Genomic DNA, 15,543 nt, shown 5'->3' with positions numbered 1-15,543 from the left:
CCCCTTCATTCCCTTGCATTCAAAGCGACAAATGAATATCGTACTCATATAAAATATGAGCATTCCACGGCCGAACGGAAAGAACGTCAGTAGGGCTGTTGCGACATATATACAACTGATAACACAACTGAGATATTCATAGGAAAATAAAGCTTAGAAGAAAAAAATTAAACATTCTGCTTAATTTTGAAATAAAATTACGTACTACTATACAACTTATTCAAACGGAACAACCACTGGTTAATGTCAAGTTTTATCAACAGCATTTGCATCATCTTCTGATTCTTTATTAGATTCTGCTTTTATGGGTTCTAGAATAGTCTCAGGACTAACTTTATCTGCATTAATTTCACCACTTTCTTGTTTATTTGATTGCAGAAGTGATGCATCACCTTCAGTGGGACTATTTAATTTCGATTCTGATGATTGTGTTTCTTCTGTAGTATCACACTCAACAGGAGTATCCTGTCCATTTGTATTATTAATGGTTGCCAGAGGTTTTGTTTGAACATCTTTAGTGGACGTATTGAGATCTGTTTTCATGGTCTCTGCATGTTCGTCGGATTCATTTTTAGATTGTGTAACATCATCTTCATCTTCTTCTTCTTCTTCAGAATCACTTTTGTTATCCTCGTCCGTATTTGTGTCAGTTGGCGTTGACTTCAACTTTTTAGTCTGCCTCTTTCTCTGTTTCTTTTTCAATCTCTTAGCACGCTTCTTGGCTGTTACTTCGGCTGCTTTTTGCTTATTTTCCTCAAGCTTCTTATGGTACTCTTCATCCATAAGTTCCTAAAATTAACCATACTTAAACCTTTGATTTGTTTACTAATATGTACAATAAGTAAACATGGATACAAAGTAGTAAATTTGGTATACATAAAAGATCCATTGAATTATGGTCTTTTAATGCGGTAATACTCGGTAACATATATGTAGGAATATAATGAAAATGAGTATTTTTAAAATATATATTATACCTTATGGCTCTTCTCTTGAATAAATTTCTGACGAGAGTATTCTTTACGACGTAGATGTCTATACACGTGAAATTCACCGCTTCCTGCGCCGGCACTGCTACCCATTACATTTCGCACAAATTCCGGTACAGTTGGAGTATTCTTTTCTTTAGGGCGCTCTGGCAATAGAATTGGCTTTTCCTGTTATACAAGTTAAGTTTCCTTTACTAGTTATATAATAAAATCACTGGCCAAGAAAGCCAATACATCGTCTCTTCTGCATAACTTTTCACTTTTATCTCAAAGACCACATTGACACTAATCGTCTAAGTTGAACTAATTCAGGATTATTAGATTGACATGCAGAGATTAATTTATATTAAAACAAGCTGATATATCAAAAAAATGTACTTACAGGATTTTTCATTAATTTCATTAATTTCAATCTTTGAAGGTCTACGGCACTCTTAGCAACAATAGGTTTCTCTACTTCTTTATCATCCGACTTAGTATCGGGCATTTTTATGCAGATAAATTGTTAACGACTGTGAAGTTCAATAGTTTAAGTTAAATCTTTCTTCTTATTTCACTATGTCAAATGTAAGGTTAGGTGACACATTTCCGATTAATTCTGACGTCTCCTAGAGGCACCTAGAGGCCCATTGGAACCATAGATGTATCGGAAATGAGTTGGGAGATTACTCACGGGAAGGGTCGCGCGATTGCATCCTGTGCTGCCCTCGGTGCAGAATGCAGGCAGATCATGCACTTGCCACTGATACGAATACGAACCCGCAGTTGCCCTGACAGCGCGTAATAGAATGTGAGCCTCTGGTTCCACTCGCAGATTAACTAATGGTGGAAACGTACCCAATGGCGGATTTATCTAATCCGGTATTAAATAAAAACTGACGGTGGAAACTTGGAGTATCCGATACGAACACGTGTGTTTCGTTTTTAACGATGCGAAGTAGTAGGTAGTTGTTTATCTAAAATTTGTGAAAGCGTAAAATAAACGAAGAATATAATTAATATGGGCGTAGAAAAACAGGAAACCCATCGTCCAGGAGGATTTAAACAAGTCAATAAACCACATAAAACTGGTAGACATCGGAGTAAAGGTTCCATTGGTCATGAGGTTGGAGGTGCGTAACCGGAATATTGTGCATATACAATGTATTGTTTTGTATTTATTTACACGTTTAATAACATATTTTTATTTGTACTATTTTATTAATATGATTTATGGTTTAATAACGAAATGTTAAGAATGTGATTATTTTCTGCTAAGTTTTCACATAAGATCATTTTCTTGAAAATCTTTTGTTTACAGGTAGAATAGGCGTCAAAGCATTAACTAAACGCGCTCGCCAAGAATTGGGTAAAGAAGCAAGAAGACATCAATCTCAACAACTTCGACAGAAGAAACGAGAAGCAGTCTTAGCTAAGAAACGTAATCTTGGAGGATCTTCTAGCGCACCAATCCTTGTTGCTGTAATTCCGTTGCATGAGGATTTAAATCCAAAAGATATCGTTAACTGCATGAAACATGCAGACGAGTCAGCAATAGTAACAGTTAGTCCAAATGACAACACTCATATTAGGTATTCCTTTGTACTATTTAATATTCAACTTTTAAAAATTGTTTCATCATTACAAAGTGATGGAAATATAGTAACCAGAATTGTGTAATAGCATTTAGTGAAAAAATAATACAAAAAATAATTTTCTTTAACTTAAAAGTTTCACTTCCATCAAGCATAGTTTCCACACATCGCTTTTTTTGCATTAATGTATAGGTGATTCCCAATTTCCTAATTCCGTTATATTTAATTAATGATAATTGTGATTTATTTCTTAATATATGTGTTGTAGCTTGCCCCGGTACAAACAGCGGTTTACCTTTGTTACTCCACCAGTTGGCAACACGTTTGCAACATTAGATGCAGCCAAAGTTGCTAATACCGTGCTTTTTGTTGTTTCGGCAACTACCGGACACTCGACTGATTCCAAAACTGATATCGTTGACTCATGGGGTGAAGAAATTATCGTTGCTTGTCTTGCTCAAGGCTTGCCTAGTACCATAATCGGATTAATTAATTTAGAAGATATACCTATAAAGGTAAGTATTGCACATTACATTATACATGAGTTTTCTTTTTAGTAATAATCATAGTATATGTTAATATTTAGCATTAGTGTTTGAAGAAAAGTTAGTAAAGTAATTTTCAAATATTAAATACCGATTGACACTTATTCTATTGTTAAATTTGGAATATTAAATTAATCCACAGTTTGATTTCATAGAAGCGACAGGACTATAAGCAGCAAGCACAGAAGACGATTTCAAAGTGGCTTCCACAAGAAAAAGTGCACTCACTGGATAAACCCACTGATACACTGAATATCTTGCGCAGAGCCGGATCACAGAAGCAGAGAAATGTGGCGTATAGAAACAAGCGAGCCCATCTGCTGGCGGAACAGATTAAATATACATGCAACAGTGATGTACGTGTATTATTCTGTTCCATACATACTTTACTTATGTTGTAATAATGTTATTCATAATTTATAGGCTGAAAACTATGTGGGGACTTTGGAAGTATCGGGTTATCTGCGTGGTATACCTTTATCCGTAAATGGATTAGTTCATGTACCTGGTCTAGGTGATTTTCAAATGTCGCAAATTGATGCCCCAGAAGATCCTCATCCTCTGGAAAAACGGGAACTGAAAGGACGATCTACAGTGCAGGAAGATTCCATGGAATCGGAAGTTCCTACAAAAGTTCTGGAACGTGCTGATCCCAGTAAACAGGTATTTTCATTTTCGTTCATTTAAAAATGATCATTTTTATATCTACCTTGTATTTAAAGATGTCACTTTTTTTCTGTGATCGAAACAATTTATATGCTTCGGAGTTATCAAAGCAATCTATCAGTGGACAGTTATAGAATTAATATAGTCTTACAATTAACATACTTCAGATTAAAATTGTGCTATCAGATATTTTTTATTCAGTATTCATTGGCTATTCAACAGGAATCTCTCCAAAGTGAAAATGTCATTGACCCAATGGACGCGGAACAAACTTGGCCTACGGAGGAAGAATTGGCGGAAGCGGAGATGGAACGCAAACGAAAACTGATAAAACGCGTGCCGAAAGGCACATCCGAGTATCAAGCGGCTTGGATTCCTGATGACGATGCTGGTTTGTTTGTGGTTCATTAAATTCATAAAATAGTATAAGGAGACAACGCCAACTGTCGCTTCCATAGGAAATGACCCCAGAATCTTAGATTAAAGTGGGAACGATTTCAATACATGACATTGGATCTCCTTATACTACTTCTTGATTAAATCTATTACAGTCGATAGCTTTCTTTCGATGGCAGTCAATATAGTGCTATCTACATTTTCAGATGAATTTGACAATTCTGCATCCGAATCCGAGGACGACTGTATGTCAGTAGAAGCAGCACAATCCGAAGAAGATAGTGTCGCTAATGACGACAAAGATGAAGAGTATGAAACGATGACCGTATCAGAGGCTGCACCGGATGAACAACGTTACGACGAAGAAATGGATTTACACGAAGAACGTCAGGCCATGGAAAAAATAAAGCGTAAGTGACATTATAAACTCATAGTCTTTATCTGCAAAGTTCTGGGACATATGATAAAATTTCTAAGTTTCGTAAAAAAACAAATCGGTGAACGAAATTGTTGGTTCAACAAGCATGAAGTCCTTTAATAAACTCGTAAAGAGAATAATAAATCAATTATAACTAAAATAATAAATAAAAACAGTGAAATTTGTCATCGCTGTCATACAGCGAAGAGGTATAAGAGAAAATGAATGAGCGATAATATACTTGTTAATGATTTGTGCGTAAGAAAGGTTCATGTAAATATATTATCGTTTACATTATACATTATTTTTTACGCAGAGGCAAAATTAGACGCAGAATTTCCTGACGAAATCGACACACCTCAGGATGTCTTGGCCAAAGTCCGATTCCAGAAGTATCGAGGTCTGGAGTCTTTCAAAACCAGTCCTTGGGACCCCAAAGAAAATCTCCCAATTGATTATGCTCGGATATTTCAGTTTCAAAACTTTGATCGCACCCGCAGACGTATATTCAAAGAACAGCAAGATGTGGAAGGAGCAATGGTCGGTTAAACTTAATTTTACGTATATTCTTAAGTGTGTCAAAGTTTCAGACGGTTAATGTCCGTAAAAAAAAAGTGTCTTATTTGAATCGACGGATTTGAGGGGGGCTTCACTTCATCTTAAAAAACACTACAAGCTCTTTTGTTTTCCATGAGCGGTTATTTAAATTGTTTACATTGACGTCATTATTTACAGCCCGGTTGGTACGTGACTCTTCACATAATTGGCGTCAAAAAAGAACTGTTCGATGCTTATCGTACAGCCGAAGATCTGCCTTTAGTTGTTTTTGGATTATTACCACACGAAAACAAGATGTCCGTATTGAACGCAGTCCTGAAACGCACGAGTAATAACGCAGAGCCAATAAAATCGAAAGAACGATTAATCTTTCAGTGCGGTTTCAGAAGGTTGTCTTCGTGTCCGATTTTCAGCCAACATACGAATGGGAATAAACATAAGGTAAATTTTGTCTCTTATTGTGCCTGTGATTAGTAGGGCCTTAAAAGTCTATGCAATTATTTTCTAAAAGTAATGTTTCGGTTTCAGTATGAAAGGTATTTCCAGCCAGAGAGTACAGTCGTGGCGAGTATGTTTGCGCCAATTATGTTCCCGCCGTGTCCTGTTCTCTGCTACACGACGAAAATGGTACGTTCCATGCTGCGAATGTTAATCTTTCCAGAAACTGCCGTGACGTGTCTACGATACTTTAACTATTGTCTCGATTTTTCACTTCATAGTTGTATCGGTAATCCTGTTGTGATAAGTAACTCATACTACTAACTCTTCTTTGTAGGAATTAATAGCCATTGGAAGTGTATTGTCCGCCAATCCAGACAGAATAGTCATCAAGCGAGTCGCTCTAAGTGGGCATCCCTTCAAGGTGCACAAACGATCGGCGGTGATACGATTTATGTTCTACAATCGAGATGACATAAATTGGTTCAAGCCTGTGGAGCTGCACACCAAGTACGGACGCAGAGGCCACATTAGGGAACCCCTGGGTAAATATAGTTAAAATTGAAATTGCAATTAATTCGCGATCGCAAGCAGCGTTTTACGAAAACATTTCCAAGTACCGGTGCGTGTACGTATTGCATCTAATGGAAAATTCGACATGTCATGTAGCTGGCTATTTGTAAAATCTCACTTTTCTCGCACCCTGTTTTTTAACAAAATACATATTTATAATAAGGTGAATAATAAATTGTGGATCACCCTATATGATGTAAAGAAAACACCACTAATTCGCTGTACGAATTTTTGTCAACAGGCACCCACGGACACATGAAATGCGTATTCGATGGCCAGCTGAAATCGCAGGACACCGTGCTAATGAATTTATACAAGCGAGTTTTTCCTAAGTGGACATATGAGCCTTTTCTATTTACTGATGAAATGTACCAGTCGAACGATGTAAATATACAGTAAAGTTACAAAGGCAGTAAAACCATATTGTCCATCGCAATATGGTATTTTACATTTTCCCATATAAATACGGATGCATTTAAAACACTTGCTCGTTGATACTGAGAGCTACAGGTACTGGATCGTTGAAATACTCTTTTTATAGTAAATTAATTTTGTTATTTGATATAGAAACATTTATTCTACAGTTAACCGATCCAAGTAGAAAAACATTAATTCAACGACCCAACACATTCATCTTACATCAAAGTATGAATAAAAAGTCATATATTAGGTTGTAAAACAGTGTATTCTAAAGCCTTGTCACCAGTTATCTATACATTGAGTACGAATGTAATTATGATATATATACACGTCTTGGTCAGTGGCAAAAATGATATAAATGGAGGAAGATGTAAGAAAATTATCTGACAGTTTTAGTACAGATTTCAACACGCGCCGATGCCGATTCGACAAAAATTGTATAACGCGTTGGTACACTTCGAAGAAAAGTTTCATGAACAATTGATATCTCAGATGCCACTATCACATCCCCTTAAGTGTTAAGACATGTCATAGGAAAGTACACTGGTGCGAGCTCAAAGACTGCCGGCACTAACCAGTACGAATTAAAATCAGTTTCACTTGATTTCATTTCGTCGATAATTGTTACGCAGTCCTTAAAGCAAGAATCGATTGTTATTTATGATATATGAATATATATAATTTATACTGGTCAAGTGAAGACGAGACAAAACGTACCTTTTGAAAACCTCTAACCCTAGATGACTAAACCATCAATGAGTAACGATATCATTTAATTGTTTTGTTCATCATTCTTATGAATGATTAGTTATCTAGGGTTAAAAAGCTATACGAGCCATTTTCTTCATGTCGAAGCAATACTTTGTACATCATTTATTCTTTTCCCTCATATTTTGGAAGGCAGTGTCTAGGTACTTCCTGATAAGCAAGTATGTTTCAGATTACCCTCAAATGTTGAATATGCAACATAGGTAATCAGTCAAGGATTGAGTTTCATGAAATTTCAATTACCTAATGTTAGATGACAAACATGGTGTCTATGACCAATCATTCGCACAAAACGCGTTTCGCATTTAAGAAGAAATTCTGTGTAATTACAAAACGAGATTTTTAATTACCTCGTCTTCATTGCTTTGGACCTCTCCGACCTGGAGATCTTCCAGCAATTTCCGTCATTGTTATTCAGGAAAGCACTCAGTCAGAGAAGCAATTGGCGCTTCAACCTTTCAATAAAAATTGAGTTATTTCGACCCAATGTCATCGTATTAAAAAATCTGCACTTTACACATCCAATCTGGTACTTTACCGTATTCTCACGTAGGTAATTGTGGTTAATAGCCGGAAAGAAAAAAAAATGTGAATATTTCTTGACGAGACATTTATATTTTCTATATACATTCATGTGACATTGGATAAAAACGACCCAATTTCCGGTTAAGAGTTAACATGAATCTGAGCGCTCATGGAATTTCACGGGGGCCACATCGATATAAAATTCATCCTCGCTTTAAGTAGAATAAAAAAGCAAATAGCACGTACGCAAATATTTAATAAGTCTACAACTTATCGCTTAATTTAATAACACGATCTAGAAGGTTCCGCTTCTCTCGAATATCTCTTTATCTCTCTCTCTCTCGAGTCTTCGCAAACTTTGCAGAGATTAAAAAAAAATGCACATTCCTCTGCCAAGATCGATTCGATTCGAGAATTATGTTGCGATGCGAGGCGCCTGTTGCACAATGTCACTCTTCATCACAAGTTGCATTCAGTAACCTTTCCTTTACTAGACTAATCCACTTTGCGATTTCGCGAGTCATACAGCTCTTTTTTGCAACAGCATTTTACAGCACTGATTTATAAACTAACTGGATAGCTGATACCTATTTGTTCTGTACGGAGAGGGCTTCGACGAATTCAAGGCACCCCAGCGCCATTAGACATGGGCAGTGGTACTAAGTAACGTGTGCTCATGTGCAAAAGTTTTGAACCGTCAATTCGCGAAGGTAAACGTTTAAGATATAAAAGAATAGAAGAGACACCATCCACGTGTAGAATGGTGCGTTGGGCATAGAAAGCTTCGACTAAAACAAAACGGTTACCTCGTTTCTCGTGAGTATTTTAATGAAAATAAACAATTACTTTGACACCTCTTCTACTATCTGCAGTTAGAAGATGCGTTGTTTTCCCACATGCGCAAATACTGATATTCGTTGATATGCCCCTAACCAGAGGCGCTGTAGTCGCATCAAAACGTCACGTTATTTTGTAGGGCATCAGCTATCCAGTTAATACATAGATCGGTGATTTATACCCAAAGTGTCTATCCTATTTTGTCTCGAGAACGGATCCCTCGATTCCTTCTCAAGATAGTACGTATTCTTCGCGCGTTTTCCGTTACCCTTTAAAATGCTTGATAAGGTAAATAAATTAACAGTACTGTTCTCCCGTGCAGAATCGTTCGAACCGCAGGAAGGGAGCCATTTTACGTCCCTGAAGAGTCGAGAGTCAACATCGCCGACCGGCGTGGACGAAACTCGTGTCGCTGGCACGACGCGACGTCTTTCTTCATGTAGAGAGGTAGAGCCGATGATAGTCATTGGCACCGAACGCACAGTTGCACTTGGGACATTTCCGCTGGCGAGTTTCGTAGCGCGTCCTCAGGCAATCCCAGCAGAAAACGTGGAAGCACTTGGTCAGGACTGCGTCTTTCCGTTTGACCTTGCACGAGGGACAAGTCAAGGTCTCTTTGTACTCCCGCAACTCTTCGGCCATTACTTCGTCCAGAGTCTCCGCTAGCTCGATCTTCTTCATTCTCTCCACCTTCCGCCGCAGCTGCGCTATCTCTTCCTGTAACAAAATCAACTGGATTAATGCCCGGTTCCTCCAACGTAGGTTAAATCATTGATTACCTAACCGTTATTACAACCTTATTATAATACTTTTACTGTAAAAAAGATGTACCAAACTCTCATACCTGTAATCTTTTCGTTTTATAAGCTTCGGCTTCGAGGGAACTCGTCTTCTCTGCTACGACTTGCTGCGCCTCCTTCATCTGGGAGTGGTACTTTTCTGAAAAATGAATTCACTGCATCAGAAAATAGATGTTAAATGCACAATTTTCCCTGCATGGCCGATTTTCGGATTTTCATTAGTGATTCTATGTAACGGTACCGTAAGTAGTAGTAATTTGAGTGAGCAATCGAATGCCTTTACGATGGGAATTCCTTACCAAGATGAAGCTTAAGGTCTGCCGCAGACTGTGCGCTCTCGATAGCTTTGCGTTTGTGCATCTCCATTGCTTGTTGCCTAAGGGCCAGCTCCTTCTCCACCGTAGCCAACGAGTTCTGAAGCAAACGTTCCTTCTCCTCCAACTTTCGAACCACGACATTCGCAGCTTCGACCTGAGTAGTGAGCGTCGACACCTGTTCCTTCAAAACGTCCTTTTCCTCTCTGGCTAGTTTATGCAACTGATTGCTCTTGATTCTCTCGGTCATCAGCTTGAAATTGGCGTCGTCCTTTTCCCGCAACTGTTGTATCAAACGAGAATTCTGTTCCTGCATGTCCTCGAATGCTTGGCCGGTCACCTCCATTTCATTCAGAAGGGCCTCCTCCTCCTGCAGCCAGACGCAGTTCTATTCAGCGTTACATTACCGTTCGTGCCTACGCTATCCATTGAATTTTAATCCTACCCTAGACCTGACCACGAGTTGTTATATCACATCAAAAAACAACTCGAAGTCAAGATGAAGAAAAGAAAATCAGCTGAGGGCTATTAAGGTGAAGTGAAAGACGTAGATGTACTATTCCACAGAGCATCTCTCTAGGATAATCGAGGTGTATGAAACATTAATCTAAAATAAAAGAGAGCCAAGCAGTGACGATTTTAGTGAAGCAAGACGGCAAAAAAAACTAATCCTTAACTGGTCAATAGGATTAAATCAATCAATCGATCATAATGGTTCCAGGTTTACAATTGTGAACTCCAAGATTGTGTAAGAAATTTCACTGCTTTGTTATTAAGGAAACGATTAGTGCAATGCACATTACCTTATCATGCGACTAGTACTCAAGGAGCACGCAATCTACCTGTTTTTGTGAGGCGACTTGTCTCTGGAGAGTATACGCTTGTTCTTCTAATTTCTTTATTTTTATTTGCGCGTCCTCATCGGCCAATTTCTTTCGCTCCTCTCGTTTGCTTTCCTGCAGACACGAAGAACTTAAGGCATGTAAATCATGTCATGATGTAGTTGATGTGATAACATAGATTAACCCTTTGCATGCCTCGAGGGTGACTCGACATCAGCAATCGTCATGTCAATAATTGGGAGTGCAAAGGGTTAAAGAAAAAGCAAGTACGAATACCGCATAATACCTGTATCTTTTTTATTTGCTGTCGCAGTTCTTCAAGTTCCGCTCTCGTTTTACGCTCCGCCGCCATTAACTGTACCTTGTCACGCTGTTCTTTTCCGACACCTTTGTACATATCTAACAGTAGCTTCATTTCTTTCATCTCGTTTACAGCTTTCCTGTTGAAGTATTTGTCATTTAATGTTATTTGATCGCGAACGAGGAGCAAATCCGATATCAGACTGGCGGAAAAATAGAAAAGGTACTGAGAAATGTAGAATCCTCGATATACACGTGAAATTCTCACTTTTTAAAAAATTTGTTCATAATACTTATACGAGTCGCAAGACACGGACGTACTTGAGTTGAGCTTTCAAGTCTCGAACAATTTCCGATTCGGTAACTTTCGAGTCTTTGGATCGGTGGGTAGGATCTCGATGTTCTGCTTTGACGGTCTCCTTCTTTACGTCCTTCTCTCTTTTAATATCCTTCTCCTTTTTGAGTGTAGGCGACGTTAGAGTTAAAGAATCCGGAGTTCCTTTATTCCCATCACCCTCTCCTACTTCAATGGTTTCAACTTCTTCGTCGGCACCGACTTCCCTTTTTATCGCGATGCCACTTTCCTCTTTGACCTTAACAAATTCACGTTGTTAAAGCATTTTAACTTTTACCGCCAATTGCCTACCGAAGCCTGAATAAATGTTAACCTTTTGAATAATTAATATGTACCTGAGTGGATCCTGGGAGAGAATTAGATGTGTCCTCTTCTTTGCCACTGCCATCGGAATTACTACCTTCTTTATTTTCTTGAGCTGTTTGTTGGCCGAGTTTCGTCGTTAATTCTTCTATTTCCTTTTTCAACTGAAGAAAAAAAATAACATATGCAACATGATGGATGTAACATTTAAAAAAATAGCTTCCTTAAACGTAGACTGTAAAAGACTTTATCCTCTTAAATCAATTAAAAGAGAATCATACGTACTTTAGGTATCTCAGTAGACGCTTCCTTGTATTTCCTTTTGTATCGATGCACCTCGCCTTTCAATTGCTGATTATGATTTTGCAACGATGTAATCAAATGTCTCATCTCTCGGTTGATCGGGCCGGTTTGTTCGTTCGCTGCCAGATTTTGTTCAAACTCTATTCGCAGCATCTCGTACTCTTTACGTAATTGCGCGAGGACATCTTCTAATTGAATGCACTCACCGCGCAGTTTCTTTTGCGCCATCAATTCTTCGCTCTAGATGGAAAATACGATTAGTCACTCCATTATTAAAATACAGACTAAAGGAAGACTAATTTAGACAGGTCAAAATGGACTTCCCATGTGTTACGATTGCTTATCGCACCATACGAACTTGAGTTTTCGCGATCTTAATAATGCGATTAAAACACTGTAACACGTACCTCCATCATTTCAATGTGACGTAAATGTGCATTTTTACTTGACTGCAACTGCTGGCGTGCATCGTCAAGCTGCGTTTTCAATTGCATGGACTCGTTGTAAAGTACAGAAAATTGAGATTGTAAACATTTGTATTCCGTCGTCTCAACGATCACAGATTCTGGCAGCTGACGAATCTGTAACGCAAACATATTCGATTGAACCTCTCGAATTTGAAGAAAAAAGTACCACAAAGATAAATATTATGATTAATTAACTTTAAGCTATTAGTTATCTCAACAGTGAGAAAATGTTATATCTCTAGAAAATCATACAAAGATCTCGAAAAAACAGAGCAGCATTACTCCATCAGAAATATTTAATTCAAAAATTGTGAGAAAATAGATAATTCTGAGCCATAAAGAATTGTTCTCTTCGACGAATTTTCCGAACGTCTTTCATGCGGTCCATGACTTGAATACTTGCAGCTAATTAATTTACTTACATCCATTTTCAACTTTTCCACTTCTTTAAGGGCATCGCGATGTTGCTGGTGTAATTTATCTAGCTCTTGCAATCTATTGTTTGCTAATTCTCGAGTTTCCTCCAACTCTCTTTGTAAATCCTCTAACTGGAACAGCATTCAGGAAAATATAATTATGTCCTGTAGTACTCACAAAAGATACTAGTCTAATATAACTTTAATCGGAAATTTGTAAATAATAACATTTTTTTCTAATCACGAACACAAATATGAATTCATGTAACGCTTTACTTTTGTTTGTGACACACTCGATGCTACAAGAGTGCTTGGTTTGTTGCTACCCTTTTCATCGGAACCATGAATCTGCTGAAATGCCTTTAACTTCTCGATAGCTTCACCAAGATGATGTTCCAATTTATCGTTCCTTGCTCGAACTTTATTCAACTCGTATTGTAGGTCATCCACTTGATTTCGAAGTTCCGCGGCAAGTGTATCTTTACCGGTGATGGTATCTTGTAACTCCGACATCTGATTCACAGAACGATGGATGACTTTATCGTTACAAAGCATCGATTACTTTTTATTACTTCACAACAATTCTACCACAAAGAGTTTCAATATCTCACCTTAAGAGATATAGTGTGATACTTTTCGTGAAGCTGAATATTTATTGCCTGGAGATTCCTATTTTCCGTCTGTATTTCCGTGTTGGCTTTACGTACGACTTCGTCAATATTAGGTGCATCATCTGAAAATGATTGTTAATTACTATACTGAACACATTGTTTTATTTAGTTGACTTGGCATAAAACAAATAAATGTAAAGTTAAATGTATAATTTTTAAACCATTCTTTAGTCTTTTACGTTTAATTTCGTCGCAATGGTAATAAAACAATGTACACATATGGATGCATGCAAGTACTTAACAAAAATATTTACCTCCATTGAATTCACCTTTGAGAGCAAGTGTGATTTTTTCATTTCTTTGAGAAAGCCGATCAAATGCTTGCACAACTTTAGAAACAGCTCGTTTTGAAACCTGCACACGATTTGCCAATTTATCATCCAGTTCTTCCTTGTCCCAGGATGACAATTGCATAAGAAACGACGTTGTTGCTTCGCTTTCATCTATTATAAGTTAAAAAGAAATTCACATATAATACTTTTCATTTACATGCAGTCCTTCCACGTCTGTTGACATGAAACATCAAAATTACCATACTTTTATTTTCCGATTCATCTGCTGTCTCTGCATCGAACCTCTGAAGCAGCACACGTATATCTTCATTTAATTGATTCCAATATCGATTAACGACGTTAAGGACTGCATCATCTTGAGTTTGTCGCTTCTCTAGTTGTTCAATGCGTTGACGTAATTCTGCTTCCATTCTATGTCTTTGTTCTAACCTCTGCAATAATACCAAGATGATTTTGTGTACAAAAAGGTATATGTAAAAGTTTAAACACATTTTATTTGTAATAGCATTTTTCAAACAGTAATAATTCATAAAGTGAGAATCGAATCCACTTGACATTTTGTAGTTATATATAGCGGATGTCTAACTCTTGTTGAAACCAAAAATTTTTCAATTCATGCAGAATTCCTTTGCAGCTCAAAAAATAAACAGTTTTTGCACTAAATTTTTGTCTAAAATTCCACTATTTTAGTTTTTTCCCATATTTATAGATAATTTTAGTTCCAATGACAGCAGTACTCATGTATACTAAGAATATGTTTATTGTATCTATTTCAGACTTCTGCACAGCTAATTTTATAATTGTGGAGAAATTGAATATTTTTACTTGTAAAATGAACTACATAGTTCCAAAATGTAATTAATTATACCTAGAAAATTTCAAGCTAATAAGATATAGTTTCTTTTAATTCCTTAAAATCACCTTACCTTATGGCTACCAACACTAAGAAGGCCCTTTAACATTCATTATTATAAAAAAATTACTTTTCATAAATATTATTTTATGTACAATTCTATTACTAAATTGTATTGTTCGTCAACTTAAACTGATGTATAATCGTACCATAAAGGTTCCATACATTATTACGATTCATAAGAATAGAAAATAAACATAACGATAATGATGTAAAACAATTATTATACCTGAGCCAATTTTTTGTTCTGAAATTGCAAGACCTTCATATCCATCTCCTCCAATGTGGAAATGGGTCCGATCAGGATCGGTTCGAACTGAACCTTTTTTATCGGGGGCTGGGACCCCGAGTCCGCGGTATCTGCTGGACGCTTCGACATTTTCATCAAGATGAAAGAATCCCTGTATTTAAAGAAAAAGTCAGTATTCTCAGAAGAAATACACGATCACCCTCCATTGAGAATGCAGAGTTTTGTTATTGATTGGGATAGAGGGGTCCGTACCTTAGAAAAATAAAATATGCAAACAGATGGCCAAGGTGTACCTCCCTAATCAGACGTATCTACACCATTGCAACATGTTAAACATGGTCATCAAGGAATAATACCGTTACTTGAAAAACGAAGATAAATAAATTACATGTTACTTTTTAAAGATAAACATCCATGATCCGAAACAAACTTGGAACGGAAGACGCCATTGTAGTAAACTGGGCAGCTATTTCTTAAGCCGGAGTCCCACATAGGCCCGGTTCCACGACCCGAGTTAACAGAAGTTTAACTGCTTTACTCCAGATTTAAACCTGCTGTAAACCAGTTAAACTCTAAATAACGAGTGGTGGAAACAGGACCTTGTTTCCA

The 15,543-nt window shown here is 37.3% G+C and overlaps 3 protein-coding genes across 6 annotated transcripts; 1 reads left to right on the top strand and 2 right to left on the bottom strand.

The window, feature by feature from the left end:
- Positions 1-144: 144 nt before the first annotated feature.
- On the bottom strand, positions 145-1,605 carry LOC105698334 (PRKR-interacting protein 1 homolog). The gene is made up of 3 exons (XM_012422510.1): positions 1,372-1,605; positions 978-1,157; positions 145-789 (listed from the first exon to the last, which is right to left on the bottom strand). Exons 1-3 carry the CDS (start codon positions 1,474-1,476, stop codon positions 247-249), a joined length of 828 nt encoding a protein of 275 aa, XP_012277933.1. The 5' UTR covers positions 1,477-1,605; the 3' UTR covers positions 145-246.
- Positions 1,606-1,899: 294 nt separating this feature from the next.
- On the top strand, positions 1,900-7,057 carry LOC105698315 (pre-rRNA-processing protein TSR1 homolog). Of its 2 annotated transcripts, XR_002762358.1 has the most exons (13): positions 1,900-2,101; positions 2,290-2,560; positions 2,832-3,078; positions 3,264-3,464; positions 3,532-3,771; positions 3,997-4,165; positions 4,377-4,580; positions 4,905-5,128; positions 5,324-5,587; positions 5,675-5,773; positions 5,922-6,129; positions 6,399-6,667; positions 6,742-7,057. XR_002762358.1 is itself a non-coding variant. In XM_012422476.2 (12 exons), the coding sequence occupies exons 1-12, from the start codon at positions 1,990-1,992 to the stop codon at positions 6,554-6,556; spliced, it is 2,397 nt and encodes a 798-aa protein (XP_012277899.1). In that variant the 5' UTR covers positions 1,900-1,989; the 3' UTR covers positions 6,557-7,057. The 2 variants fall into 2 exon arrangements, 1 of the variants encoding a protein (XP_012277899.1); XM_012422476.2 differs by having other exon boundaries at positions 6,399-7,057.
- LOC105698314 (E3 ubiquitin-protein ligase Bre1) lies at positions 6,824-15,396 on the bottom strand. Of its 3 annotated transcripts, XM_012422473.2 has the most exons (17): positions 15,330-15,382; positions 15,187-15,245; positions 14,914-15,085; positions 14,016-14,202; positions 13,733-13,921; positions 13,419-13,540; positions 13,084-13,320; positions 12,814-12,939; positions 12,332-12,505; positions 11,907-12,164; positions 11,654-11,785; positions 11,285-11,556; positions 10,950-11,103; positions 10,664-10,777; positions 9,807-10,209; positions 9,552-9,646; positions 9,143-9,424 (listed from the first exon to the last, which is right to left on the bottom strand). In XM_012422473.2, exons 3-17 carry the CDS (start codon positions 15,067-15,069, stop codon positions 9,143-9,145), a joined length of 2,901 nt encoding a protein of 966 aa, XP_012277896.1. In that variant the 5' UTR covers positions 15,070-15,085; positions 15,187-15,245; positions 15,330-15,382. The 3 variants fall into 3 exon arrangements, with proteins under 3 accessions (XP_012277894.1, XP_012277897.1, XP_012277896.1); XM_012422471.1 differs by having other exon boundaries at positions 6,824-9,424; positions 15,187-15,396; XM_012422474.1 differs by having other exon boundaries at positions 6,824-9,424; positions 9,807-10,191; positions 15,187-15,396.
- Positions 15,397-15,543: the final 147 nt, after the last annotated feature.

Source organism: Orussus abietinus, unplaced genomic scaffold (genome assembly GCF_000612105.2).
Source record: "Orussus abietinus isolate OABI.00-Male unplaced genomic scaffold, Oabi_2.0 scaffold14, whole genome shotgun sequence".
NCBI classification, from domain to species: Eukaryota; Metazoa; Arthropoda; class Insecta; order Hymenoptera; family Orussidae; genus Orussus; species Orussus abietinus.
The sequence above is the reverse complement of the archived record's forward strand: the minus strand, read 5'-3'. Positions and strand labels throughout refer to the sequence as shown.

Coding starts and splice junctions, on each gene's coding strand:
- LOC105698334 (XM_012422510.1), bottom strand. CDS start 1,476: ATGCCCGATACTAAGTCGGATGATAAAGAAGTAGAGAAACCTATTGTT. Junction 1,158..1,371: donor TGAAATTAATGAAAAATCCT/GTAAGTACATTT, acceptor CTTGTATAACAG/GAAAAGCCAATTCTATTGCC. Junction 790..977: donor TTCAAGAGAAGAGCCATAAG/GTATAATATATA, acceptor GGTTAATTTTAG/GAACTTATGGATGAAGAGTA.
- LOC105698315 (XM_012422476.2), top strand. CDS start 1,990: ATGGGCGTAGAAAAACAGGAAACCCATCGTCCAGGAGGATTTAAACAA. Junction 5,774..5,921: donor TCTGCTACACGACGAAAATG/GTACGTTCCATG, acceptor TCTTCTTTGTAG/GAATTAATAGCCATTGGAAG. Junction 6,130..6,398: donor CCACATTAGGGAACCCCTGG/GTAAATATAGTT, acceptor TTTTGTCAACAG/GCACCCACGGACACATGAAA.
- LOC105698314 (XM_012422471.1), bottom strand. CDS start 15,069: ATGAAAATGTCGAAGCGTCCAGCAGATACCGCGGACTCGGGGTCCCAG. Junction 11,786..11,906: donor CGTCTACTGAGATACCTAAA/GTACGTATGATT, acceptor TTTTTTCTTCAG/TTGAAAAAGGAAATAGAAGA. Junction 10,778..10,949: donor AGCAAATAAAAAAGATACAG/GTATTATGCGGT, acceptor TCGTGTCTGCAG/GAAAGCAAACGAGAGGAGCG.